Source organism: Halichoeres trimaculatus, unplaced genomic scaffold, assembly GCF_033239565.1.
Source record: "Halichoeres trimaculatus isolate MK-OKI-2021-1 unplaced genomic scaffold, fHalTri1.1 fHalTri1_scaffold_22, whole genome shotgun sequence".
In the NCBI taxonomy this organism is placed as follows: Eukaryota; Metazoa; Chordata; class Actinopteri; order Labriformes; family Labridae; genus Halichoeres; species Halichoeres trimaculatus.
In genome coordinates this window covers 1,700,298-1,726,682 of record NW_027437200.1, presented here as the reverse complement: position 1 = coordinate 1,726,682, position 26,385 = coordinate 1,700,298, and the positions used below count along the sequence as shown (strand labels likewise).

The 26,385-nt window shown below is 44.2% G+C and overlaps 1 protein-coding gene across 1 annotated transcript in view; it reads right to left on the bottom strand.

The window, feature by feature from the left end:
* cyp26b1 (cytochrome P450, family 26, subfamily b, polypeptide 1) overlaps positions 1–25,956 on the bottom strand; it is a 36,745-nt gene extending 10,789 nt beyond the window's left edge. The window contains exons 1-2 of the mRNA XM_074662244.1: positions 24,738–25,956; positions 7,578–7,802 (exon numbers count right to left, since the gene is read on the bottom strand). Of these exons, the coding sequence (XP_074518345.1) occupies positions 7,578–7,802; positions 24,738–24,941 (429 nt within the window). The 5' untranslated portion in view covers positions 24,942–25,956. The remainder of the gene's footprint in view (positions 1–7,577; positions 7,803–24,737) is intronic.
* Between the last annotated feature and the right edge of the window lie 429 nt (positions 25,957–26,385).

Genomic DNA, 26,385 nt, shown 5'->3' with positions numbered 1-26,385 from the left:
AGTGCAGTTGCGTAGCAGTGCAACACAGTGCACCCCACTAATGAATCCAACGAAGAAGAAAAACATGACACTGTAAACAAAGAGCAACAATGAAAGTTATCTTCTAGAAGTGGACTGGAGATGTGCACATGTCATGTGTTTATTTTATTATCACTGTCACACAGGAAGAGACGCTTCTTTCAACCAATCAAACTGCAGCGTTTCTAGCTCCACGTTGTGGGATTGGATCAGTATGTCTGGCAGCCCAACAGAAGGTACAAAAAAGTTGGATGGTACGGGTCAGTAATTTGGAGACCTGTCCTGGTTTTAGTCAAAAGGAAACGCCACAAAATGTGTGCTGTACTGAGACGAACTGAACTGAACCACTTGGTGGAAACGGGCTTCAGTAACTTTCTGACGGAAGATGCTAAATTCTGCCGTAGAACTGACCTGATCTACAGCAGCTTTGTTCAATCGACCACTCACTGCTGAGGTTCTTGGGTCTTTCTTCCTGAATCTTACCAAAACTTACATAAAAAGTATCTATTGCTGAACCAGCTCCTTGGTTTAACTCAGGAGAGGACTAGAAACCTGTACTAACATCTGTTCAGATCATCCCAACATGTCCAGCAGACAGGAACACATCAAGCGCTGACTTTACGGTGGTTTGTCTCATTTTGACTAAGCCAAAGATGGTTGTGTAATGTTCAGAGTCCACCTATTTAACCTGTCTCTGCTGGATTAGGAGTAATTGCTCAATTTGGGAGCGTACTGTGCCTCCTCGCACACACAGCCTCACAGAAATAGAGCTGGAGCAGAGTCGAGCTACTGTAGGGCCGGTGAGTCAGTCCGTCTGAGAGGTAACTACAGGTCAGACAAACACACACTCACTTACACACACATACATGTTTCTCCCTCTGTCTCGCCTCGGCCCGGCTGCCAATCACGTCCAGTTTTTATGCCGTGTCACTCTGGGACATACCCAGTCCAGGGATGAGGCGGGTTCGGGGGATTGTTCACTTCAATAGTCATTTTTCTGCACCACAAAAACGTGACTGTCTTCTGTAGCCCGCAGCGCAAAGACACAGGCTTAAACACATACACACACACAAACACACACACACTCCCAGACTCCTGCACACTCACACACACGCACGCACACACAGATAGAGTCACACACACAGACACACAGACACGGTCGTCCTAATAACGTCCATATGTCTTAAATTATGTGAAAGTGCTGCGAGCTGCTGGTTCCACAGACATGTAAAGACTCCTTTATTCTTCTCCCAGCCCTCCTCTCTCTTCACTCCCACCTCTTCCCGTCTCTCCCTGCCCCTTCATCCAGCCTCTGTTTAAAACACTCTTTTATTCCTTTCCCTCTCTTCCCTTAGTCAAACAAGCCGCGCACACGACTTTCCCCGCGTCTATCATCATCTGTGATTCAGGGGAGGAGGAGGAGGAGGATGGCTCTGTCTGTGAGGCCAAGGCCTTAGAGTCAGAGCGACCTGTTGAAGCCAGAGCTGCAGAGAAGACTGTGTCACTTTATTCCCTGCAAACAGTCAAATGTGCCATGAAACGCAACCCTTCTACCCATAGATGACGTTTGATGTCCAAGTGAATGAGCGTTTTCAGCTTGAGGAGCACTGACAGTCATGCAACCCTGCAAGAAGCCGTGCTACAAGCAAACTTTGTTCACCTAAACTGCTTTGAAACATTTATATTTCCCTTTTGTTGACTTAAAATTTCACTTTGCTGTGCTTTAAAACACTCAAATGCAGTGTTCAACCTATTATAGTCTAAATCTGCAGAGTCATAACTTCAGCTGATGCAGATGATAAATAATGGCAGGTGAAGCATCTTCAGGGTCTAATTTAGCATTTTACCCATGAGGACCTGTGCAAATCCCCCTTTTCTTTCTTTATCAGTAAGTCTGCACCTTGTTTACCATGCTTTAGAAGTTTTGGAAGATTTATATCTTATACTCCTGCAGAAGTATCTGCACTTGAACTGAAATTCCAGATCACATTTCAAGAAACTTTAACTATTAACTCTTTTCCACTCAACAGGAAGCATTTTTCCCTGACTCCTGCTGATGTTTGACAGAAAACCGTCAGCTCAGGGAGCTTTGAAGACCCTGGAAGCCATGCATACTTGCAAGAAGTGCTGCTTAATGTCAGTTTTGTTCACCTTAATTGTTATGAACTCCCTTTATTTGACCTTTCCTATCTCTTTGCTGTGCTTTAAAGTGATAAAATATACTTTTAAAGTCTGCAGATGTCAACAAAACGAAAGTAAGAGCCCAAAAATACAATAAGTAAGAATAATCAAAGCATCCTTTGGGTCTAATTTTGCATTTTTACCAAAGAGAACCTGAAAAGATTCCTTTTTTTCCTTTCCTTCTGACTAAGACTGTGACTCTGATTTTAAGATGTTTAAGCTGTGCTCTGCTAAGTTTGCACAGCATGAATGTCTTAAAATCCTGCAGAAGGATGTGTACTTGCATTAAAATTGTCAGATTTTGTTGATGCATTCAGTAGATGACTTTAAATGTCTTGCAATTCATGAATTTGGACAGAAAACAAAGTGTAACAGTTAAATGAAATATGATGCACTATAAAGCTAGCTTCAGATTTCATGTACATTAAAAGCTACAATGTCAAAAATTTGTGCAAAAATGTAAAATAAAAATCTGAAATAGAAACCAGGACTTAATATTACAGGAGTTTAAAATGTGGCAGTTTTTGTTTCAAGCTGGAAAGTAACAAAAAAAACCTGCTGAAGTGCAGCTCAGAAACCTCATGGCTCTATCCTGCACAAATCAAACTCTCTGCAGCTCAACAATCAGATACTTTTATTCCTTTGACCTCAGAGAAAGGAAAGTGAGAAAAGCACAGGCACAGTTGGCTTTGGCTCAGCTAGAATTGGCAGTGCCCTCTACTGGTGATGAGCAGAATCAGCAGCCAGGCTGGCTGTGTGCAAACTGAGGCAGAGGTCAGCGTGTGTTATTCCTTTCTGCGTTTCTCCTCTTCCTTAATTGAGGAACCAATCTACAGTTAAAAGAGAAGTAGAGAAAAACAAACAGGGTGGAAAATGTGGGACCAGGAAGAGTTGGAATGAAGAGATTTATAAAGAAATGGATGTCAGAGAGGGGGGAATGAGGAGCGAGCTGCCACTGTCAACACAGAGTGTGTTTAAACTCCTCACCCGTGTTATTTCCACTGAACATCTCAGCATGTTTGCTCTAGCTCAGAGTGTTACTAACAGTGTATCTGTGAGAATCCATCCAATACAACTTTTAATTTCTAGTGTTGTGTGCAGCCAGAGGACAGAAAGGCCAGACGCATGCTGAAAACTGAGGTTGGAACGACAGAATCAAGAGAGAGGAAAACAAACATGTTTTGTTGAAGAGATCCACTCTGACTCACAGAATCTGAAGCAGTCCTTTCAGGATTTCTGCACTCACTAATTTCTGTTTTTGCTGCAGTGTTCTAAGAAATTACATCATCCGTGTCTCTGTTTTTTGACTTTCATTATGTTTTGTTACAAAGCTTCAGTCAGCAATTAATGCCGCAACAAAAATGAGTCATTTCAAGTCAATTTACATGTCAAAAAATTGCAAAGTGGTGCATTGTGAGTTCAGTAAGCAGCTTGCAGCTTCATGACCTCTGGGTTTTTATGAGTGTGGATGCCTGTTTTGGATCTGCATAGGGTGAGTTTGATGATGAAATCAGGTAAATTTGCAGAAGAGTTAAAGGGATCTGTCACAGCTGTGAGTTCCCTGTGTTATAAATGAAGAAAAGCTGCTCCCATTGGTTGGATTTGTGTCCACTTTGAGGCACCGTCTCCAGCCCAAGAGGACAGGATTGATCTAGCTCTGACACTGATCAACAGCATGTGTCCAGGCAGAGATCATCAGTCTGAAGTTGTTTTCAGATGAGCATGATGTGGCCCCGTTTGGCCCTGACCGTCCCGTAGTGGAAAAGGCAGTCCGCTGTGGCTCTTCAGAGTTATTTCCTAGCTTAACACGGGGTTATATGGAAACTGGCTGGCTCTGTTGATCCACCAAAGGCTAATGTACTGTGTGAAGATTGTTTTTCCGTACAAAAACCACAAGGAGGGCCGACTCACACACACACACACACACACACACACACACACACACACACACACACACCGAGGAGCGGTTCTGGTCCAGTGGGTCAGACAGCGAGCCAGTTGCTCATTCTTTCTCTCAGTTGATGTTGTTTCGCTTCTGTCTGTTGACTTTGTTTTATCACCCAGAAAACAGGAGGGAGCTCTGCCAACACACACACACACACACACACACACACACACACACACACACACACACACACAGAGAGTTGCCCAGCTGACCTCTCTGCTCTGCTTGTCGTTCTCTCTCAGTCTCTTCCTGGATGCTTCAGGGCCTGTCTCCACTGACTGCAGTCTTTGTAGTGGCAGCACCCAAAGCCTCAGCTTCGGGGCACGTCTCATAGGAGCTAACAGCTGTTAGGCTTCAAAAGTGCTTCATGATGAGTCTTCATAACTGCCTTGTATGTTTAGTGTCTTTTATTTAAAGGGTAGTTCTGTCTAAAAATGTACAATCAGTGGAGAGGAATCCTGTCCTGGAACCAGCAGACGCTCAGAGACAGAAACTTCACGCCCCCAAAACATGACAGAATGATGTGTTTCAAAACTGACAATAGCTGACTCGTTAAGCCCCACCCACTTCTTAAATTTGATTGGTTGATGAGGGAACTGTGACAGGGAAAAGTATTACAGGGATCCAAATGAGCACAGCAAAAAAGACAAAAATACACTTTCAAGGAATATTTTGTTCTGTGAGTCCAGACAGATGCTGTCAGTGGCCACAGGCCCTTATCACCCTAATATCATCATCTAGGCCACCTGGACTTTTTGTGTTTGCTGTTTTGTCCTCAAATAGTCACAGATCATTTCTGGAAGACTCATCTTCTCTTCTTTTAGGAACTATTTAATTTTTGTATTATTATTATCAAGATCAAATGGTATAAGGGTTATGGTGACGTAAGGAGCTTGTTATAAGTCATCGCAAGTTCAAAACATTATTTTCAGTGGAAACAGGCCCTCAGATGCTTTTATGTTTCTCTTTTTCTTCTATTTCTCTTAAAACAAACACTTAAAGCTAATGTAAAATGATGAATCCCTGTGCAAGATCAAACTTGCAGTGCTTTAAAGAATATCTTTTAAGAAGTTATTCAGTTTAAGCTTCAATTTGAGCTAAAGTTATAGCTAAATTTTCACTTCTAAAATTATTACTCACTTAAAAAATGAATTTTTTGTTGTATTTGCAGATTTATTTATTTATGTATCTATTTTACATTTTTCTAGGAATACAGCAACAAAAACTCCAAGAGCGGAAAAAAACTTGATCCCAGCAACAAATTTGGCCTTAGGTTTAAGAAGACACCATCTGTCAGCCATGGAGGAGGGCTCACCACCTCCATGTCTGGTTCTGTCCAAGGTTTCTGCTTCTGAAAAAAAAATAACGTTCCCTAAATTCTTATTGACTGTCTGAAAAAATATATAATATCAGTGTTTATATTTATCAATGTTTAACAGGGAGTATTTTAAACTGCGGTGGACACAGGCCCTTAGGAGCTTTTTTATTTTCTTTTTTTCTTCTGCTTCTTAATGTGAAACCATAAGTCTTGGTGCACTTGCAGGTTTAAGCAACTTTAAGCATATTTTCTGAATTGTTTCTTACGCTGAAGCCTGATTTTTGTGCTGAATTTGAAGCTAGACTCTGACTTCTATAATGTTACTGCTTTGGAAATGTTGCTTTTTGTTCCACTTACTGATATTAATTCTGATTTAGAGCACTACTTTGAGACTTATCTCAAAGGACAGAAACAGTTTTCTGGGGTGGTATAAAGCTTGATCTTAGCATCACATCACTAACTGTGAGAAAACACCAAAGGGACGACATCTCTGCAGGAATATTGCATTATGGGTCCAGGCAGATGGTCTGTGGAGGTTTCTACCTCTAAGTCTTGGTCCTACTGAGGTTTTTGCTTTTCAAAAAATCTGTTTCTTTTCAATTATTAAATTCTTATTACCAGGAGAATGGTTTGGATCTGTTTCAGTAGAAAATAGTAATGAACTGAAATCGACACTGGGAGTACACAGGCCATGAGACGTGACGACTCTTCGTGCTCAGAGCATCGTCGTCAGTTCGGTTCCCGTCCATCATGGAGCGTGAGCCTTTCAGTTTTCTCCACGATCCATGTCTGTATGTGTGGCTGTTTGAGCTGAGAGCAGAGGAATGTTCAGGTGTGTGTGTGTGTGTGTGTGTGTGTGTGTGTGTGTGTGTGTGTGTGTGTGTGTGTGTGTGTGTGTGTGTGTGTGTGTGTGTGTGTGTGTGTGTGTGTTGGGCCCCCACAGAAAGCCCCTCTTTGTGCTTGTGTTGGAGGCTGCCTTCCTAATCAGGGGTCATTACATGAGGTTAGTGCAGGGGTCCCCGGGGAGAGGAGAGGGGATCAGAGCCCAGATTAGACCCAACCGACCCCTCACTGTCCCCGGGCACAGCGCAGGCAACGAAACCTGACCCCGCCCCCAACCCCCCCACCCCCCCTGCCCAGGATGAGGAATGAAATCTACAGGCTGATTTACAGGAAAACAAGTCGGCTTCAGCGTGTTTATCTGTGGCTGTGAGAGGGAGAGGGAAGGTATGTGCCTCAGGGAGAAGGGATAATAGGAGGGAGAGCTAAGTGGCAGATTACCTGAAATGGTCCTGGCATGAGAAGGAGAGAAGGAGGGAGTAAAGAGAAAGAGGAGGTGAAATGAGGAAGATGGAAGAGTGAGAATGAAGCAGAGGGGAGATAAAAACAGGTAATCCAGGGGGTGATGGAGGGGTGGTTCTCACGCTTCATCAGCCAGACTGCTGCTGATAAGGACTGGTAACTGTACTCCTCCTCTAGCTGAGGATGACAACTTTGTCCAAGTCCATATAACCCTGTAAGTCTTCTACATGATATCACCATTAAGTTATCAAAACTCAACCAAAATGAGATCTAAATTGCTGTAACAAGTTAAAAAATTCTGCTGATGAAACAAGAATTTTTTTCTAGGAAATTTTCTTTAACTAGATAATATAATAATGTCTAATAATAATATCTTAATATGGGTCACTTTTCTCTTGTTCCATTGGTAGATTTTTTTTAACTTGTTACAGCAATGCTTATTTTAGTTTTTAAATAACTTGAAATCAGACATGTTTCTGGACTGATCAGGTGAATGTGGCTCATATTAACTCTAAAATACATTTTCTACAGAAGATAAGACAAAAACCTCTGCTTGCAAAATGCTCTCCAAGAACCGGACTCCTGGGAGAGTCCCAAAGTGTTGCGTACAAATTAGCACCTTTTCTACCCTGACCTCTTTAAAAAAGACTGCACAGGCTGAAAAAGTTGCATCCTTTTCGTCTTAGTCTCTTAAAACTTGTGATGGTGCAGCAAAGACAGGACCCTGATGCACGCTGGCAGAGCGGGGCGTATACAACCCCCAAAGTCAACCCTGCCTCTTCCTCTTTCATGCTCTGCATCCTTATCCCTCACCTTCCTCCTCTTGCGATGGATGTCTCCGATGCTGTTGGCCAGCGAGTTCGGTCCCAGCAGCGTGGAGGTGCTCTGAGGCCAGTCCACCGTCACCAGGGTGTGCTCGCCCATCAGTACCTTCCGGATGTTCTCAGCGCCCGTCACCCGGATCAGCGGGCGGCCGAGGAGATGGGTCTTGAAGACGTTGCCATACTTCTGCCTCCGCGATGCGTGGAAACCTGAACCCTGGAGAGAGAAGACAAAGATAGATTCAGAAGACTTTTTTCACCCTCAAATCACAGATCAGCTCTTTGCCTGGCTGACGAAATCATTCTCAACTGCTTCGACAAACTGACAAACAACGCTGTAAGCTCTGCAACCCATTTTTACCCTGGCTTCTGATTCAAAACAGTCTTTCGGGCTCTCTCTGACCCCCACTCCAGCTTTCATCTTCACCTCCAGAAGTATTTATTCTGTCTGTGGTTTGGAGCCCTAACAGAGAAATGTCTCTGGAGTACCCACATGCTAAGAGTTACTGGTGTATCCACCGTCTCGGAGCAAAAGTAAACTCAAACACGGGCTGCAGATGTTTCACCAGACTGTATACAGCAGGTTAATTCAATGAGGACTGGTTTGGGGGGCCTGCAGGATGAGACCTGGGTTCAGATCTTACTTCAAGCAATGAAAGTCTGAGGGCAGAGGTTCTCCAAACATTTACACATCATCCCTGAAGAAGAGTAAAAGAAATCTTGAGACATCACAAGGTCTTAATATGGGTTCTCTTCTTTGACCCGATTAATCCCAGACTGGTCTCGTCTCACACACTTCTACTTGGATTTGTCTGAGTAACGGTCCACGTTTCATCACAGTCAACCACATCCGAGACGGAGCCCATTTCCTAACCCCAGGTCCTTGATCCGTCAGTCAGATGTGTCAGACCTGATGGATCTGGGAAGACTCATCAATCATGTTGAATGTGTGTTGATTGAACCATGGATCAGGTTACCAGCATGAATAAGTGTGAGAAGAGAAGTGTGTGTTTGGGAGCGCTGTGAGAATTAAGTGATGATGAAAATGACGGATTATTAACATGGATTACCAATACCAAAGAATGGTTGGCCTGTTTTGAGACATAGAGACCAAACGTGTTTCCTCTCTCCTCTGATACGCAGCCTGCCTGAACTATTTCAGTCCCGAAAGGTCTGATTTTCCCTTTATTTTAAGGCTATTTAACAAACAGAGCCTTGACATGTGTCCCCAGGTCTGTTTTGGTCTCGGTCCGTCACTTTGGGACTTCTGAAAAATGTATGAAAACTTCGACTCCAGATCAGGAATCCTTCAAGAAAGTCATGAGAGCTCTTTTATTCTCCGTCCAAACACTCCTTGTTCCCTCGGAAGTCATGTGTTTAATATTTCCCCTCTGAAATAAACAGAAATAAACAGACGAAGAAGAACCAAATGGAGAATTTGCATGAGCAGTGAAAGCCATTTTCCCCTCGGCTGCAAAGGGAGAGACAGATGACAGAAACTCAAAAGAGGGGGCGCCTCTGCTGAGCGCCTCTGCTTCAGAGCGTACGGCGTCACGCAGAGACCCACCAGGACAAGCCAAACAGCCCGTTCCAGGCCCCTCGCACTACAGTTTGAGCGGCCGGGCCGTCAGTAAACCCCCAGAGGACCATAGCTGGAGTCAGTTAGCGAGCCGACCCAGGTTCAGCTTTGACGCTGACCTCTAAACGGTCCGGGTCACGGCAGAGCGAGAGGGAGCCAACCCCAGAACTGTAAATGGGCTGTTTGAGTGAAAAGAATATATATCAGCCCGAGGGCTGCTTACCGTGTTACACACTGTCAGACAAACACACCATTCACACACACACACACTCTGAGACACACAGATACAGTGAAAACACACATTCATGCTCATAGAAGTCATAAAAAAACGTGCAAAGCAAACAAACATGCAGAGGCTGAACTGCAAATGGCCGTGACAACACTAACTGGTTTGACCCCAGTTTACTCCTGGGAAAAGAGATATGTACGACACACACACACACACACACACACACACACACTGGTAACATATGTAAATATAGCTTAAAGCAGCTCCATGAGCTCCTGTGGTTCAATTTGATCCAAAAAATAAAAGAACCAAACTTTAGAGGTAACTTTCTATTATTAGTGTGCTTTTATTTGAAGGAGAGCAACAATAGAGTCCACTTTTACTGTCATTTTATCAAAAAATCAGCAGAATATCATTGTGAGTACATGAAGCGTGGGTCCAGTCACACTGGAGTGGTGGCTCTCCACCTTTTCCATCAGGAACTTGTGAGTCTTCACAGACCTGCCCTTGAGTCGCGGTGCAGCTTCTGACTGAACACGGAGACCAGCCAAACAGCCCTGAAACAACTTCTGCCACTTTACATCCTCAACCTTCCAGAAATGATCATGGATCTGAGCGGACACTGGAGGGTTGAGAACCACCGTGTCGGAGGAGGTGGTTCAGCTCCTGTTTGGGCCTCAGCTCCCACAGAGGGAGCAGGCGTGTTCATCGAATTTCACAGACTGAAGCAGCAGATTTATCCCTCCACAGACGTGAATCTACAAGAGGAGTCCCTCTTTACTGACTTACAAGTAAAGACTTCTTCAAATAACGAACAAATGGTTCACTAACATACGTCATCATGTTCAAAGGGGCCTTACTTAACCTCACAAATAAATATCAAACAGGGAGTTGTGGGAAAAAGTTCAGTTTAACTCTTAAAAACAGGATTTAAATCAACATTTTCTCCATGCTGATGTTCAGTCAAGACAAAATCTTCTCAATTTCTGATGCTAAAACCTGAGAGGCGTTCTTTTGAATTTACAGAGGGGAGAAAAAATACGAAGCTGAGAAATGAAAGTATGTGGACGAGTCCGGACGTTCAATTTTGTCTGTATGATTTCTTGACTCTTACCCCTGGTGTGCACTGGTATGGTGGAATTAAAAAACATGGGTAATCAAGGTGAAAATAATCAACGTTACTGCTCCTGGGCACATTTGCAGCTATCTTTAAGGAGGCTGATTCGTTTCTGTTCTGCAGGAAACACTAAAAAGTGAAAAGAGATTGTTTTAAAAAGACGCATGGTACAAACATCACAGATTTGCCTCCCTTCCTGCAGCTCATCTCCTCTCCCCTCCTCGCAACGCACCTCACATCTTAACGTCTCTCTGTGTGAACTCGCTCCCCCAAATTGAGCACAGATGCCCGGGCCTCGGCACGGCTGCCTTCGCTGTTTCATGTCGCTTTGAAAGCTCTGATTGCCAGACTGCTTTTATAGATGAAAAATGTTGCTAATTAGCATTCGGCCCCCGACACGGCCCACCTCTGTTTGTCAGGGCGCTTTAAGTCCCTGCAGATGTTAAGACCTTTTCATGAGGTGTTGACGTTAATTTATCCACGCGCTGCGTTCAAGAGATTAGCTTTGGAATTGATCTGTGAGTCTGCGTCTCGTCCTGCAGCCCGGGCACTCTCCCCCTCCTGCTCTTTAATTTTTAAACATGTCTGCAAACCTTCCATTTTCATTTTTGGACTTCATCTTGAGAGAGGTGTTCCTGATTTCTTTAAATCTGCAGCTTTCTTCTTCATCTTCATCTTCTTCTTCTGCGTCTTCTCTCTCCGTTAACCTGTCTGGGTACAAACTGTTGACCTGAACTGTTTTCACAGCTCCTGTACACTTCCTCTTTTTACTGTGGCACACACACACACACACACACACACACACACACACACACCAGGTCGCCGGCTGGCCTCTGGAGCCCTCGGGGTGTGTGTGTAAGTGTGTGTGTGTGTAAGAGACTGGGGTTGTTTTCCAAGCTACATTTTGCTGCCACATGGATGTAGAGTGGTTTAGTGTGTCTGCCTGGCTGGCCTGCACTTTCACACACACACACACACACACACACACACACACACACACACACACACACACACACACGCACACACACAGTTGAAGGGAGTTCCTCAGGCAGCCAGACAAGGCTCTCTTTCACACTCCAAGATACAGCATCAGATTGAGTCGATTGTGTACTTTTTGTGGTGTGTGTGTGTGTATGTGTGTGTGTGTGTGTGAGTGAATATTATGCGTGCACTCCTCTCTTTCCATTCCTCTGTATTTTCTTTTCACACTCGCACAATTTGGCGGGATTTCATCCGTCTTATTCCCCAGAAGAACCAAAGTCGCCTTAAAATAATCCCTGTGTGTGTTTTCAGTGTGTGTGTGTTCAAGTGTGTGCCAGGGGTGTGGTCTGGATGACATTTAACGTAAAAAAGGTGAGAAGTGTACACCCCCTTCTCCCTCTGAATTCTGGCAACACACACACACACACACACACACACACACACATGCTCAGAGGGAACAAGAGCGAGCATGGAAAGTTGTGATGTAATGACGCCACTCTACTCGTGCAGGAGGACACGTACAGAAACACACACTGGATCACACACACACACAGAGTCGTAGACGTCGCCGCGGAGACTGAGGCGTCACACTTTCACACTGATCGACCACGAGTTGAACAATTCTCACCATCTGCTGTAAACTCTCCGTTTGGTGAAAAGAAAAAAAAGAGCGTTTGACAAACCCAGAAACTAAAAATGCGCCAACGGCATCACAACTGATTTTCCCGCTGAGGTCACAGGCAACACACACACTCTGAGCTGAAAACCTAAGAGAAGTTTTTCTTTGTTGTTTTTTTTTTTTTTTGAGGACATGTTTTGAGTGACAGAGAGGAGCGAGCGTGGCGGTGCAAAGCCTGAAGTGTGTCCTCTTCAGCTGTGACATGCAGTAGAGCAAATCTACCCGCTGCAAAGACGCCCAAGCAAAAGCAGCTCCGTGCAGGAAATTAAAAAAACACACCTTAAAAGTCAAACACTGTTTTTATCAGTGTTTGACTTTTATTTCTATTTTTTAACGACTTTCAGAAGGGAGCACCAAAACACATCCTGTCCGAAGAAGTTTAAAGACGTCTGGTGAGCCCTGGACGTCAGATGTCATCGTGCTTCCTCAAAATATTCTCCACAATTATTTGGACATTAAAGCGGAAGAAATTTAGAAATAAATATGAAGACATTAAGGGGTCAGGACTTTTTGCAATAATTCAGCACGACTTAGCCATTTTGCAAACCTGCGATAATTTTTAATCTTTACCTGTGATGTTTCTTTGAATTAAAAAAAAAAAAAAACTACTGTAAATAAAGAAATTTGTTTTCACGTTTTTTTTTTTATTGTTGTTGTTTGTTTGTTTTTTGGTTTGTTTCATTTTTTTTAATTGACACTTGCAATTTTATTGAAATTTCACCAAATGATGAAAAGAAGCGTTGGGTGGAGGATGGTACAACCCCTCACTGTGAAATAAATGAGGACGACACGCACAATCTGCTGATCATCAACAAAAAAACCAGAGGAGCCAAAGCAAAAAGATCTGTGTGACGTCTACGTACAGATTCTGCACAGATTTTTGTACATCTGCCTGCGTGTTACGCACATCGATGTCTCTGAAGGTTGCGTCAGGGCGAGAAGTCCTGTGATATCTCAAAGTTTGCAGTTTGAAGGAAGAGCTTTTTTTTCAGATCTGAGAGCAACGCCACAGAGATCTCAGAGAGTCTGGTGAAATATCATAAAATCTCCCATGTTCACCTCTCACACTCACACAGCGTCTGAGCAGGGCGAGGGGGCGAGCAGCCGGCCGTGCTAAAAATACCCCCGTCTGTTCTGTTGGGGTTGGCCTGGGGGCGAACCTGGGCCCTGGGCTTATAAATGTCCTCTTTGTAGCTCAGTGGAAATGTCCAACAAATGACTCTTTTATTAGGGCAAGACAAAAAAACACAGCTAATTATGTTTACTCAGATCAACGCCGCCACTCGACCTGCACACACACACCCTCACACACACACACACACACACACACACACACACTCACGCACAGCCTGGTGATATGGGGGACAGCAGGAAGGTGAACATTCGGAGCTCTATGAAAGAGAAATGTCGGGGTGACGTCTGCGAGGGGAGCAGAGAGGCCTCGACTACGAAAAAGCCGAAAGCAGAATGAGAGCAGAAAAAGGAAAAAAGAGGAGTGTGTGAAGACACAACACTAAAGAAATGAGGAAAAAATGCATTTTAAAGCTCTAGTCCTGTCACCCTGTGGGTGGACGTGGAGACACTTCGTGATATTTGGCGGCTTTGTGCTTGTTCAGTGCATGAGTTTGGACTTTTTTAGACAAATGCATCAAAAATAATAATAATAATAATAATAATAATAATAATAATAATAACGCCAAGTTAGAATATTCCCTGCATATTTTTAAAACACATGATGTCGGCATTTATCATCTCAATGTTGCACCTAAGTCAAATAGTTTTTGCAGTTCATCTTTGCAGGATAACAAGCCTGAAATACCAGCAATTTTATTAATTTCCCTTTGCCTTCAGTCCTTTCCTCGTTGGCCTCATTTTTGTTGTTGTTTCTTTTTTATTTGTTTGTTTATTTATTTTATTTTTATCATTTATTTTGCATAAATGTCTTTTTTTATCCTTCCTGAACTTTTGAAATATAATATGAAGATCTACTCATGCCTAAGTGAGTGAAGGTGTGCGGTCAAGTGAGGATTTAGAGGAAACATCAATTTTTCTGCTCTCTGATGAAAATTCATTTCAGTTCTGCCGTGTATTTTAAAAATGTTCATTCGTACTTTTTTGCGTCTGTTGGTTTTACGTCCTTATGGCTCTTTTGCAGGGTTTTTTAACAACCTCATGAACCTAAATGAAATTAAAATGAAGCAGATTCATAGAAGAGAAAAAGAGCTGAGTTGATATTTTCTCTCGCTGCAGGATCAGGAACAGCCCTCAGCCGTTAAAAGAGCATCATTTTAACTGTATTCAACCCAACACAGCAGTCCACCTTTATTAACCATCCTGACAGCAGCAAAGAAAGTATAAACATACAAGAAAAACGTCACGTTTACTTAAAAAAAAAGCTTCTTAATGAAACATAATGATAAACTGATCTGTTCGTGACGCCAAGTTTTTAGCAAAGGCAACATTTTTTGATATAAGTGTGAGTTTTTTGGGGATAAGAAGCAAAGAAACAGGAAAAATGCACCAAACTTTACCGTTGAAAGATGAATTCTTGGAGAGAAAACATCTCAAAGAAAAATAAACGTGGAAAAGTGAAAAAGCAGCGGCATCAAGGAGCACAAGAGAGAGGAAACGAGGTCAAAGGCTGTGAGGGAATTCCTTCTTTCTTTTCAGCTGTCAATCATTCAGCGCTGCCAGAGATACCAAGGAACCAGTGTGTGTGTGTGTGTGTGTGTGTGTGTGTGTGTGTGTGTGTGTGTGTGTGTGTGTGTGTGTGTGTGTGTGTGTGTGTGTGTGTGTGTGTGTGTGTTTGAATGGTGCGATAGGTCCTCCACTTGACAATGAACCCCGTCCCTTTACGGTCACGCCACCACATCAGAGAGACAGAGAGGGAAGACGAAAGAGAGGGAATAAGAAAGTGAGACGGGAGAAAGGGAATAAGGGCGGGGAGGAGGGAGAAAAGAAGAGAAGTGGAGGAAAAGAGAGAGAAAGAGAAAAGTGAGGAGAAAAAAAAAAGGAGAAAGTGTGAAAGCGCCAAAAAGGGAGCAGGAGAAAGCAAGCAGAGAGCGTGGCAGAGGAGGCGGAGAGATGGGGAAGGCTGCTCGCTTTAAAAAGACGGATTAAGGAAAATGAGCTTCGGATGGTTCAGCCAAAAAACAAGGAGAATGGAGAGGAGGGAGAGACAGAGGGAGAGACAGAGGGAGAGAGCCGGGGAGGGACAGGGTTGGCCCCTGACCCGGGGACATTATAGGAAGGGAGATTATGGTTGTTCAAAACTCTCTAAGCACTCACCCCGGGACCCCAGCTAATACCCGACACACACACACACACACACACAAACACGTTCCCCGACTGCAAGCAAATGCAGACACACAACCAGCCACCCGACAAACATTAGGGCGAGGAGCTCGACGTATATCTGAGGTCAGAGGAGAGGGACCGACCAAGGACTGTCTGAGTGCACAGCCGTCCACACGATGTGTTCAGGGAAAAAACACGTCAGTCTTATACTCTGTAACTCAGCATTGCTAGGTTCCCCTGGTGGAAGTAGCATCATTCATACATCATGTCATCCTGCTGCTGGATGTATTCACTAGATCCATGTTCCAACCCTAAACAGGCCTACTCACATCCCAGGTCGGGAACCACGTAGGGGAACCACCACAGTACACCGCCTGGATCATGTCTAACAACTCTAAAGTGGTTTAAAAAGTGAAAATACTTTACAAAGGTGGCTACAAATAAAGGATAAATGGTTGAATTACTTTGCTAACATACTGTTTACATTAAAATGTCCAACAGTGACTCAGCTTGTTGTCGTTTGAATGGAAATTCAAGTTTTTTGCCTCCTTGAAGAGTCTGAAAACATTCAGAAAATGGTCAAAATTGAGCACAAATGTTTTCTAAACCCCAACCAAACACCAGATCACAAAGTGTGTGATTTAACAACATCAATTTGGTTTGTAGAGTTCAGCTAAAGTTTGCTTATTAGCCTGTTACTCATTTCTCCAGTCGGGTTGTGATGCTCAAGTTTAACCAGATACAATGTTACAACTCTTTTTGGTTTCACTGTTTACAGTGAAACTGAGACTCTTTAATGTGTAACCACATTCCACTCACAGGCAGTAACTGATGCAAGCTGCTCTCATTACCGTAACTCCTCAAATATTTGGGCAAGGAAAACAAAAGGCTCCTGAAAGAAGAGAAGATGAGCTTTATGTGATGATCTCTTGATCATCTTGTCAGACACACCCCTTTTGCACCAGTAAAAAGCCTCAAAAATAACCTTAAATGGATGCTAATTCTTTGCTAATGTAGATCCACAAAAGGCTTCAGTCTGTTTCAGTGCTAGCTCAGAACTCCTAATAGTAGCTTTATCATGCTAGCTTCGAGCAAGTGGTTGATACCAATCTGAAAGCGTTAGCTCCTGTAAATTGTTAGCTACAAATTCTAATGGACATCTTAGAGTATCAGCTGAAGCAGTAGCTTTTTTAATACATATTTATATAATTCCTAAATTTATCCTCTGGGATACATAAAGTATTTTCTATTCGATTCTATTCTATTCTATTCTAAGTTATCACAAAAAAACGGGTGAGAGTTTGCTGTAAGTGTTGAATAAACAAAGTAGACCTGAGTCATTAGCTAACATCAACCTTTAGCTAACACTTATGGCTGATGTTTTGACACTGTCAGGTGACGCTGTTCACCAAATATTAGACATGCTAATGCTTGGTTTATTGTAAGATAAGCTGCTATAACAAACAGGAAGTGGAAAACTAGGGGTTAAAATTCGGCAGAAGTGATGGAGAGCAGTTGAAAAAGTAAGCCAGCGTTATAACGACAGAGCACTAGAGCTATCTAAATATAAAAAGCATGTTTGGGTCCAGAAATGAGTCCCACTGGCAGCTATGGACGGTCATGAAGCTGTAAAAAGGCCTGACACTGTACGGTTTGAGTCTTTGCATCCCCAGTTTTTGACCATAGACAGGTCATACTAAACTTTCCACATCCAAACACAAAGTTCACGACTGGACCGAAGACGATCTTCCCCTCACACACACACACACGCACACACTCACACACACTCATTGACAAAAACAGCTCTAACATTGTGCTCTGTGCTCGGCCAAGGACAAGAGTGTTGTTAGGAAGGAGCGGCGTGTTCAGGGTGAAAGAAGGGGCTGCCAGCACCTCCTGCTACTCAGAACAAGAGGAGGAAGAGGAGGAGGACGGATGGATGGAGAGGAAGGATGGATGGATAAAAGGTGGGCATACATGTGGGAGAGTTGTGTTTCACAGTTTGTGTTGGAGTGGATGAGGACAGAGAAACATGTGAGGCGTCGAAGCAGTGGGTGCAAAAGATGCAAAGACCAATGATCTCAGAGGACGGACACATGAAAACGAAGAATGATGTAGTGTTAATGAATGTGGGAGGATTTAAAAGGTAAAAACACGTATTAAAGACCAGTAAAATAATACAATTTCATGTCATTCTTCTACTTCTGTCAATTAATTCATAAAACAAGACAAAAAAATGCAAAAAGGGTGAGAGAAGTGAGCTTAAAGATAGTGAAAAAAGGCTGAAAGGTTGGTGGAATCAAGGCTCCCTCCATGGATGCTGACTGAGTCACACACACACACACACACACTCGTGCACAGAAAAGTCTGCTCCTTGAAGTAAAAGTTCCAATCCTAAATCATGCTCTCACAGGTTTACTCCAGGTCTGACGGACTCGTAGAAAAAGAGTCAGTGGACATGCTCGTGTTTGTTAGCTTCATCCACCAACTGTTGATGTGTGTGTGTCACATGACGTTGTGCTTATATACTCTTAGTATTTCCATTCACACTCAGTGTGTGTGTGTGTGTGTGTGTGTGTGTGTGTGCCTGAGGACTGTGTAACCGCAGCTATGCAGCACACAGCGAGCTGGACCGCAGTAATGGAACCTTCTATAGATGAAGCCACCAAGCCTCACAATCCACGCTCTGTTCGAGAATCAAAAAACAAAAAGATCCCATATGTGCCACAAAGTCCAAAACACTCCAGGTGACGGGAGCAGTTCGGAGGACTCAAACCTCTTCCTGCGTGACTTTGAGTTTCCATGAGGTCAGGAGCAAGCTTCTAAAAGACGCGTGGAGGCGATCTCTACAACATTTAAGAAACACGTTGGAACAAAGCTTCTTATCAAGGCTGATGATGTCCTCAAATCGTGAACCACATGGGCACAAGTATTTGAAAGTTGTCTTTTTGTCATGCAACATCCTTAAAGAGAACATATCATGCTGATCCCCGATTTAATACTTACATATAATATAATAAATTTGAAAACAAGACCTTTCACCTCCTGAATTTTCAAAACATGAGATATTGTATTTTTTCTGATATCCTAGAACGAGTCACACAACAGCCACCGAGGGATACACCCACCAAGAGCCGACTGACTGAGTGCTGGATGCAGGGACTCTGCTCTGCTGAGCAGCTCGGCTTTACATGGTGAATTAGCAGTTGAAACACTGTAGTTTTAGCAGACGTTGTAATACTTTTGAGACTGTGATATTTGCATGCTTGTTCTGACATGCACTGTGAACCTGGACCACAATAATGCTGCGGTAATAACATAGTGAGGAACTGACGGTAGAGGCGATCTTTAGTCTACACTTTCAGCATGATGGATAAAACAGACAGAGAAAAGTGAAGGAGCAGGATGGAGCCCTGTTATAGAAATAGTTTATTGGTGAAGTCTGCCTATATTTCCACGTATAAACTCTACATGTTACAGTACCGCTTTGACTCACCACACTGAAGCGTCCTGAGATGATCTGTGTCCAGGTGGATTTTCTTCCACCTGAGCTGCAGAACCGTCCGGGTCTGACTCGGGGTCCAATACAAAAGGACGTATCCTACACTCTGCCATTTTATTAGTGCTATCAATGCCTTATGGTGAAGTTTTGGCAAACAGCAAACTCGCTCGGTCTGCTCCATTCAATGTGGTGATTTTGTAAACACTGCCATGCTGCAAAAACCACCCCCTGGCTCTACCCCCTCCGCCCCTCTGATAGAACTGACCAATCAGAGCACAAAGGGCTGTGACATTGCGAGGTTACTGGAGGTCATTCTGGAAACGGAGCGTTTCAACGAGATCTTCAGAATGGTCTAAACTGAGGATATTGAGAACGCTATTGTGGGGCAATGAAGGAACTAAATGACTTGTACCGAGGGCAGAAATGCTTTACAGGCATCCTAGTCTGGCATAGTGAAAAGGAGAAACAAGCATGATATGTCCACTTTAAAATAGTGCAGCAGAATGTGAATGTGATTTGGCACATATACCCTCTAATAGCCACTCTTTTAAAAAAAAAAAAAAAAAGATGTAAAATGCTTCAAAAAGTCAAGATGACCATTGGTCAAGCAGTTCAGTAGTGTGATAAGTTGGTGATGTCAGCATGAAAACTGGCATGAGCAGTCTCTGTAAGTCACTTGACAACAAACTGCCCATAACCAATTTGAATTTTTCAAGATGGTGGACACAAGGTACCTGCTAATTAATCCAGTGGTTTGTCTTCTTTGTGGTCGGCATGTAGCTCTTTGTTACACAGAACAATCAAGCTTTGTTCCAGAGAAGGCTGTGTCGCCAGGAGAAAAACAGCCGCTGTCACACAGGAAGTGACCATTTATTCGATCAATCAACAGACTGCAGGGTTTCTACCTCCTCCTTCTAGGGTCAGATTGGTATGACCCCAACAGAATGGAACCAGAAAGTGGGACAGTACAGGTCGATAATCTGGAGACCTGTCCCGGTTTCAGCCAAAGGAAACACCACAAAACGCATGTCCGCTCAGCAGGACCTGAACTTATCTTAAGAGTCTTCAACTTAACTGGTTGATGCATGTTAGATAGGAAGGATGTTTATCTGTAGAGCTGCTGGAGAGAGCAGGACAGGTGTTAGAGAAAAGAAGGAGAAGAGGAGCGAGGGACAAGGAGGAGAAGGAGAGAGCTGTCATCACTGTGTGAGATGAGAGAGTTTCTGGTCTGCAGCTCTGTTATTACTCTGCCCACCGTCATTTACACTTCATCACTGCACAACAGAGACCAGCAGACAGGCTGGCACAGAGGGACACACATCACTCCGTGTGTGTATGCGTGTGTTTACTGTAGCTGTGCATGCTAACTGTCGCTAATATGATCCTGGAAAGATAACCAGATAAAAACAATCAGAGAAAACATTTAAAGCGTCTGCACGGACCGTCTTCTGAGTGTGTATTCTGTGCCTGGCTCTCCACACACACACACACACACACACACACACACACACACACACACACACACACACACACACTGAGTACAGTCTGAGTCCCAGTGCCATGTGTTCATTTCCGCAGGTCTGACCCAGATTCAATCCAGCCTGTCTGCACCACATGTGTGTGTATTTGTGTTTGTGTGTGTGTATGTGTGGTGTCATTTTATGTGTGCACGTGTGTATTTGTGTGCATATTTGTGGGATATCAGGACCAGACTGTGAGAGGACGCGTACAGAATGGCTGATAGGTTTCACTTCAGTGTCCAGGAGCAGCAGTAATTTGTACGACGGGAAACCCGGGCCGTGGCGCCGCAGCGTTCTTATCCTCCACTCTTCACAAAGTGTCATGGAAGAAATCTAATCTAAACTAAATAAATTATTTCAAAAGATGGTTTAATTTTGTTGGTAGAAATTCAGCTAAACAGCGTCTGGGAACTTCTGGGGACTCCTAGAGGTGTCCGAAGGTAACTGCTCCAATCGGCTCCTTTAGAAATCTGATGTTTTTATTCTTCCAGTTTTTTAGTTTTTTTATCACATTTTTCTTCATGATTGACCTTTGATCTAGAAATTTCTTTTGGAGAAGGACCTCCACTTTTCAAGTCCCACAAATTACAACCCTGCTTGTTCTCCAAAACCTTCAGCTTGGCCTTGGCCCCAAGAAGAAGAAAGTGTTTTGGTTTCTACAGAAATCATGCTTAAATATTTTTACAACTATTTTATTTTTAAATTTAAATAAATCTGTTGTTTTAGCTCTAACCGTACTAATTGTATTCATAACTTCTGAAACCCTTATCAAATGTGGGGTAAAAAAAAAAAAAAGTTGTGGAAAATGTGTTTAAGAAAAGTGGAATTTGTACATGTTGCAACACTCGGCATCTAAACATAAAAACTTCAAAGAAAAGTTTTAAATGTTACTCAAAAGCCATAAACTGATCCAAAACAGCTTCTAGGACCTTTGGCTCACTTTCAGGACCCCCCTTGTGGCAGCAGAAGGTAACTGCCACAGTCAGGGTTAGGGTATCTGGAAACTTTCTGTTTCTGTCTCAAATTCAGTTTTTCTTTACTTCAAACTGTCAGGTGTAACTGCTGAAAAAGTTTGAGTTTAATTGAGACAAACTGACAATCGATGACGATTTCCTCTAGTAAGAGAGATGATTTCCCAATTTTGTCTTTTTTTTTACAACTTATAGAATGAAGTCTTAACCAGTTTATTAAAAAGTAGCATTGTCTTCACTCATCAAGCTTCAATATCTGATTAAAATTCAAATAAATCTGGTGAAATGTTAATCTTAGCATCTCAAAGTTTTTTACGTCAAAGAAAAAAGGCGTCAGATCTTTGTGACCAGTTACAAGATGCTGCACATTTCATTCATTTACACGTTTTAGACCTCTGAGGAGAACATTTTTAGGAGTCAAGATTTGAACAAACATGAATCGATGTGTGTTGTTCATGCTTTGTTCATACGTGTGTGTGTGTGTGTGTGTGTGTGTGTGCGCGCGCTCCTAAGCGAAAAGCATGTGTTAACGGTAAGACGTGTGTGCATAACTCCTGTTTATTTCACTGTGTATATGAATTTGCCCCGTGTGTGTGTGTGTGTGTGCGTGTGTGTGTGTGTGTGTGTGTGTGTGTGTGTGTGTGTGTGTGTGTGTGTGTGTGAGGCTCCTGCTTGGCACCGTGGGTCCACAAAGCTCCAGCTCCTAATGAGAGCAGACAGGTCTTTGGCAGAGTGACCGTAAAACTGTTCCTAACTGCAGATCGCTTTAAAACGGAGCTGTCACTGAAATCTGCTGCTGCTGCCGCTGTGCGTGTGTGTCAGGTTAAATATATACACACCGTATGTATACACTCAGATTAAAGGAAAGTGTGTTGATGTAGCAGAGTTTAAGAGAAGATGTGGAGGGAAAGAAAAGGAGACGGAGAACAAAAGCGAGCAAGAAGTCTACGCCTCATCGATGACCTGTAGGAATCTAAACTCTTATATGTGAAGCTCAGCTTTTTCCTCCATGAGAGTCGTGGAAATATATGTTTCATCAAACAAATGACAAAATGAAAAGGGTTGAAAATGTTGTTTGCAGAGTTTCAGCTCCTGCTTTTCAGTCCTCGCTTACGACTTTTTGCATCAGTTTTCAGCAAAGAAACAAACACTGACGGTAAAGCAGCAGGAAAGCACTTAAAATCAAATATATCCAAAGTTTGACACAATTCAGAGACAGAAGAGGTGTTTAGGGCAGAGACAGAGGCAGAGAGTTGCTTGAAGGGGTGGAGGAGACCAAAAACAGAGCTAAAAGAAGAGAAAAAAACCACACCAATCAAAATGCTGAGGAGTTCCTGTCTGGTACTCATCAGATCAGTGAGGAAACAGGCTGAAAACTACCAAACACGACTCAAACTCTCAGAGAAAGTCTATGAATCACTTTAAAAGTGCATCGAATGAAAGGAAAAGGATGTTGAAGAAAGCGGGAACAGCGAAGATGCTGTGAAGATGTCAGCAGCTGTGTTTGACGTCAAAGTGTCAGTGATCGTCTTATCTCTGAATGTTCCCTCTCCCTGTTCTCACACTCTTCATCCAAACCACAGCGGAGCAGAGAAACCCCACATCTGTCTCAGGGCGCGGCTGACACCTCGTCTTCACGACCAATCAAGCTACTAGCTGGGACATGAACAATCATCTGGGACAGGGGGTCCCCATCAGACCTGGATCTGTGTGCTGCTTCCCCACAGAGCGGACGAGGCCTCCGGCTGCAGCTGAGTATCTCTCCCTCTCTGCGAGCTCAGCTGATTTACGAGGCAGTTCATGGATTACATTAACCACCTCACTTCACCGTGATGGAGCTGCATCCAGGAGCCAGGACCCCATCCTGCTCTTCTTACGGAGACATTTGGTCCTCATAAGTACTCACACTCAGCCTTTTATTCCTCCATCTGACACACACACACACACACACACACACACACACACACACACACACACACACACACACTCCATAAACTTGGCCGTGGTCCCCGCTTGCATTCCGGGAACGCGTCTCGCTCGGTGTCAGATGTTAACGGAGAGGAGCACGGCGAGTTCAAGCCTCCGCTCATTTGCCTTCTCCCCCTTTCTCTCATTATAAGCCCCCCCGCCCCACCGCCCCTGGAGACATCAATTTCACCGGGACTGTCGCCGTTTGGTGAGCTGTATTCTCCTTTTTACCTTCACTGATCCAAACCTAAAGGTCAAACATAGATTCCTGCTGCATTCAAAGGATTCTTTTAAACTTCCTCATTCAGAAGATGAAGTTTTGGAGTGAAATACCTCAGTCAGACTTTCAGAAAGTTTTCCTAAACCACTGCAACAAGAGGAATCTGAATTATTCGATGAAACATGCAGCGTGCTGGGAACTGATTCTGGATGCAGCCAAGATGAAGAAGGGGGAGGAAAGGGGGAGAGAGGGTGTCCGAGGTGTGCACTTTACCCTCACCTCACCCCCTCACCCATTTACCTCCCCTCTGTCTCTCCCCTGCACTTTTTATCTCACACCCCATACTCTAAGAGCTTCATCCAATCATCATCCTTCAGACTTTTATTTTGAAGGAAATGCCCCAAACTCTCAGCCTATCAGATAAACTATCAGCCTGACTGCAGCTCGACCCCTGCGCGCGCCGCGGCTGGCTGACCCGACACGCTCCCGTCTGAGACAATAAAACTGATCCGATCCCTGATGGAGCCGCGCTCTGAACTAATCAAAGGTGAAGTGAAAGTGTGCGTGAGGGCTCTGTGAGGGGGTGGATCAGCGTCAGGCCGCCTGCGCGACACTTACAGTCACGTAAAGTGTCGATATAAGGCTGAGAATGAACGGAATCAAGACGCTTTATCACGCGTAACGTGAGCATTCAAAGTCAGAGAATCTGAAAAGTTATAGATATTTCACGGATAAGAGGAAGAACACTGAGCGTTATTGGTGCGTTCAAAGCGTCAGTTGCAGAATTATCTCAAAAAATGTGGAAAAGTTGGTTAAAGTTTTGGACATGTCTGTTTGAAGCTCATTTCGCTCCTCGTTTCAGTCTAACTCATTCGTTCTTCCAAACTGAAGCCCATAAAAGCAGCGCACGCTCAGTAGAGTCTGAAAAAGTGCAGAGCTCATGAATGAAGCCAAAGCAGAAGATTTCAGAACAAGAGTCTGGAGAGCCAGCTCCTGAAACAGATAAGGGTGATTTCATCAGACTTGGATTAAATCCCGTCTGACTCCGGGATCACTGCCCCCTCCTCCCCGCCCTGAGCGCACGCTTACCTGCAGGAGCCAGTGGCAGGTCTCGCCGATGAAAGGGAAGCCCATGGATCCTTTAGGCATGGGCAGCTTGCAGTTTTTATCCCGCGTGGCCGTCCACCGGAGCTGCCACAGCTGCTGAGACACGGCGAGCAGCAGAGCCATGGACACCAGGCAGGCAGCCAGAGTGGCCAGAGCCGAGACGAGGTCGAAGCTGTCGAAGAGCATGATGATGGAGAGCCCGGCGTCCCCGTAGAGCTCTGGAAGACTTTCAAAAAGATGCTCAAGTCTCTTGAAACTCGTGAAAGCAGACAGGTCTGGATCCTCTGGGTGCTGCAAAAGTTAGTGTTTCAACTCTTTTATGCGTAAAAGCGCAGCGCTCCTTTACGCGCTCCAAAGCCCCGCTGGATGTGACAAGAGGCAGCCGAATGAATGAAGTGTCTGAAGTGCGAGATTCCACTCCAAGAGAGAGTGGGTCTTTGTTTTCAAACTGTCACAAAGTGGCGTCTCTGTGCGTAAAAAGTGCAAACAAGTGTTATCAGAGTGGAGGAGATGCTACAGGTGAGCTGCGCTCCCCGTGTCTTCAGTTTCACACCTCAGTAAATCTCTGAGACTGACTCTGTTCAGTGATTTAAGCCTCTGGGACAAGAACCACACACGGCTGGGGCTTGAAATGTCATTTTGGTCTCTTTTGGTGATTCAAAATGAAATGAAAAGAATTTCTGAAACTTCCCAAGCAGGCAAAAAAAAAAAACAGAGTGACACGTTTGTTTCAGGAGCTGTGGGGAACCGTGGGACACGTGGAAAAAGTGAAGCCGAGCCCTGGAACTGAGAAGGGCTTTACTTTCTCAAACTTCTCGAAGGATGGAAAGACTTGGTTTGGTGGGGAAAAAAAAGAACAAAAATTCCTCCAGGAATCGCGTCTTTCTCAACTCCAAACTTTTTTAAATTAAAAAAGAAAACTAAAAAAATGTTTTTGAAAGAAAAAAACAAAAGTTAAATCTCTCTCTGAGGAAAGCAGGGGGAGGATAAAGTGAAGACTTTAAGATCCGTCAGGAGGGAAAAGGTGCGCAGGAGATGCTCAGGAGCCACCGTCCTCTTTCTCCTTCTCTCACTTTCTGTCGTCCACTCTCTCCTCTCCTCTGTGTACCTTTCTGTTTCTGAAGCGCTTCTCTCTCTCCCTCCCTCTCTCTCTTCATATACAAGTCACCCTCAGTGTGTGTGAGTGTGTGGATACGTGCGTAAAGAGTGTGTGTGTGTGCGTCAGGCCAGAGGCACCAATGAGTGTTTATATAGTGCGGAGGCAACTGGAAGGCGAATAGGCGGCCAAGGGCTCCCGTCCCCCCCACCCCAGCCCCCCACCCCCCTCCAGCGTCGGCTTGAGAGGGAGAGAGAGTCTCCCTCCCTCCTCTTCCCTCCCTCCCTTCCCTCTGCTCCACCTCTTTCAGCTCCTGGAGGACCCCCTCTTCCCCTCACCCCACCTCCTCTTGTCCTCCTACCCTTCCTAACCTTCCCTCCTCTCCTCTCCTCTTCTCTCCTCTCCTCTCCTCTCAGAAGAGGGAGGGGTTGGTGTAAAGTGAGCGGCAAGCAGCGCAAGAGGAGAGGAGGCTTGGAGCGTGCTGCAGCTGGCAGAGCGCCAGACAGAGAGGGAGCGAGAGGAGCGGGGCTCGCA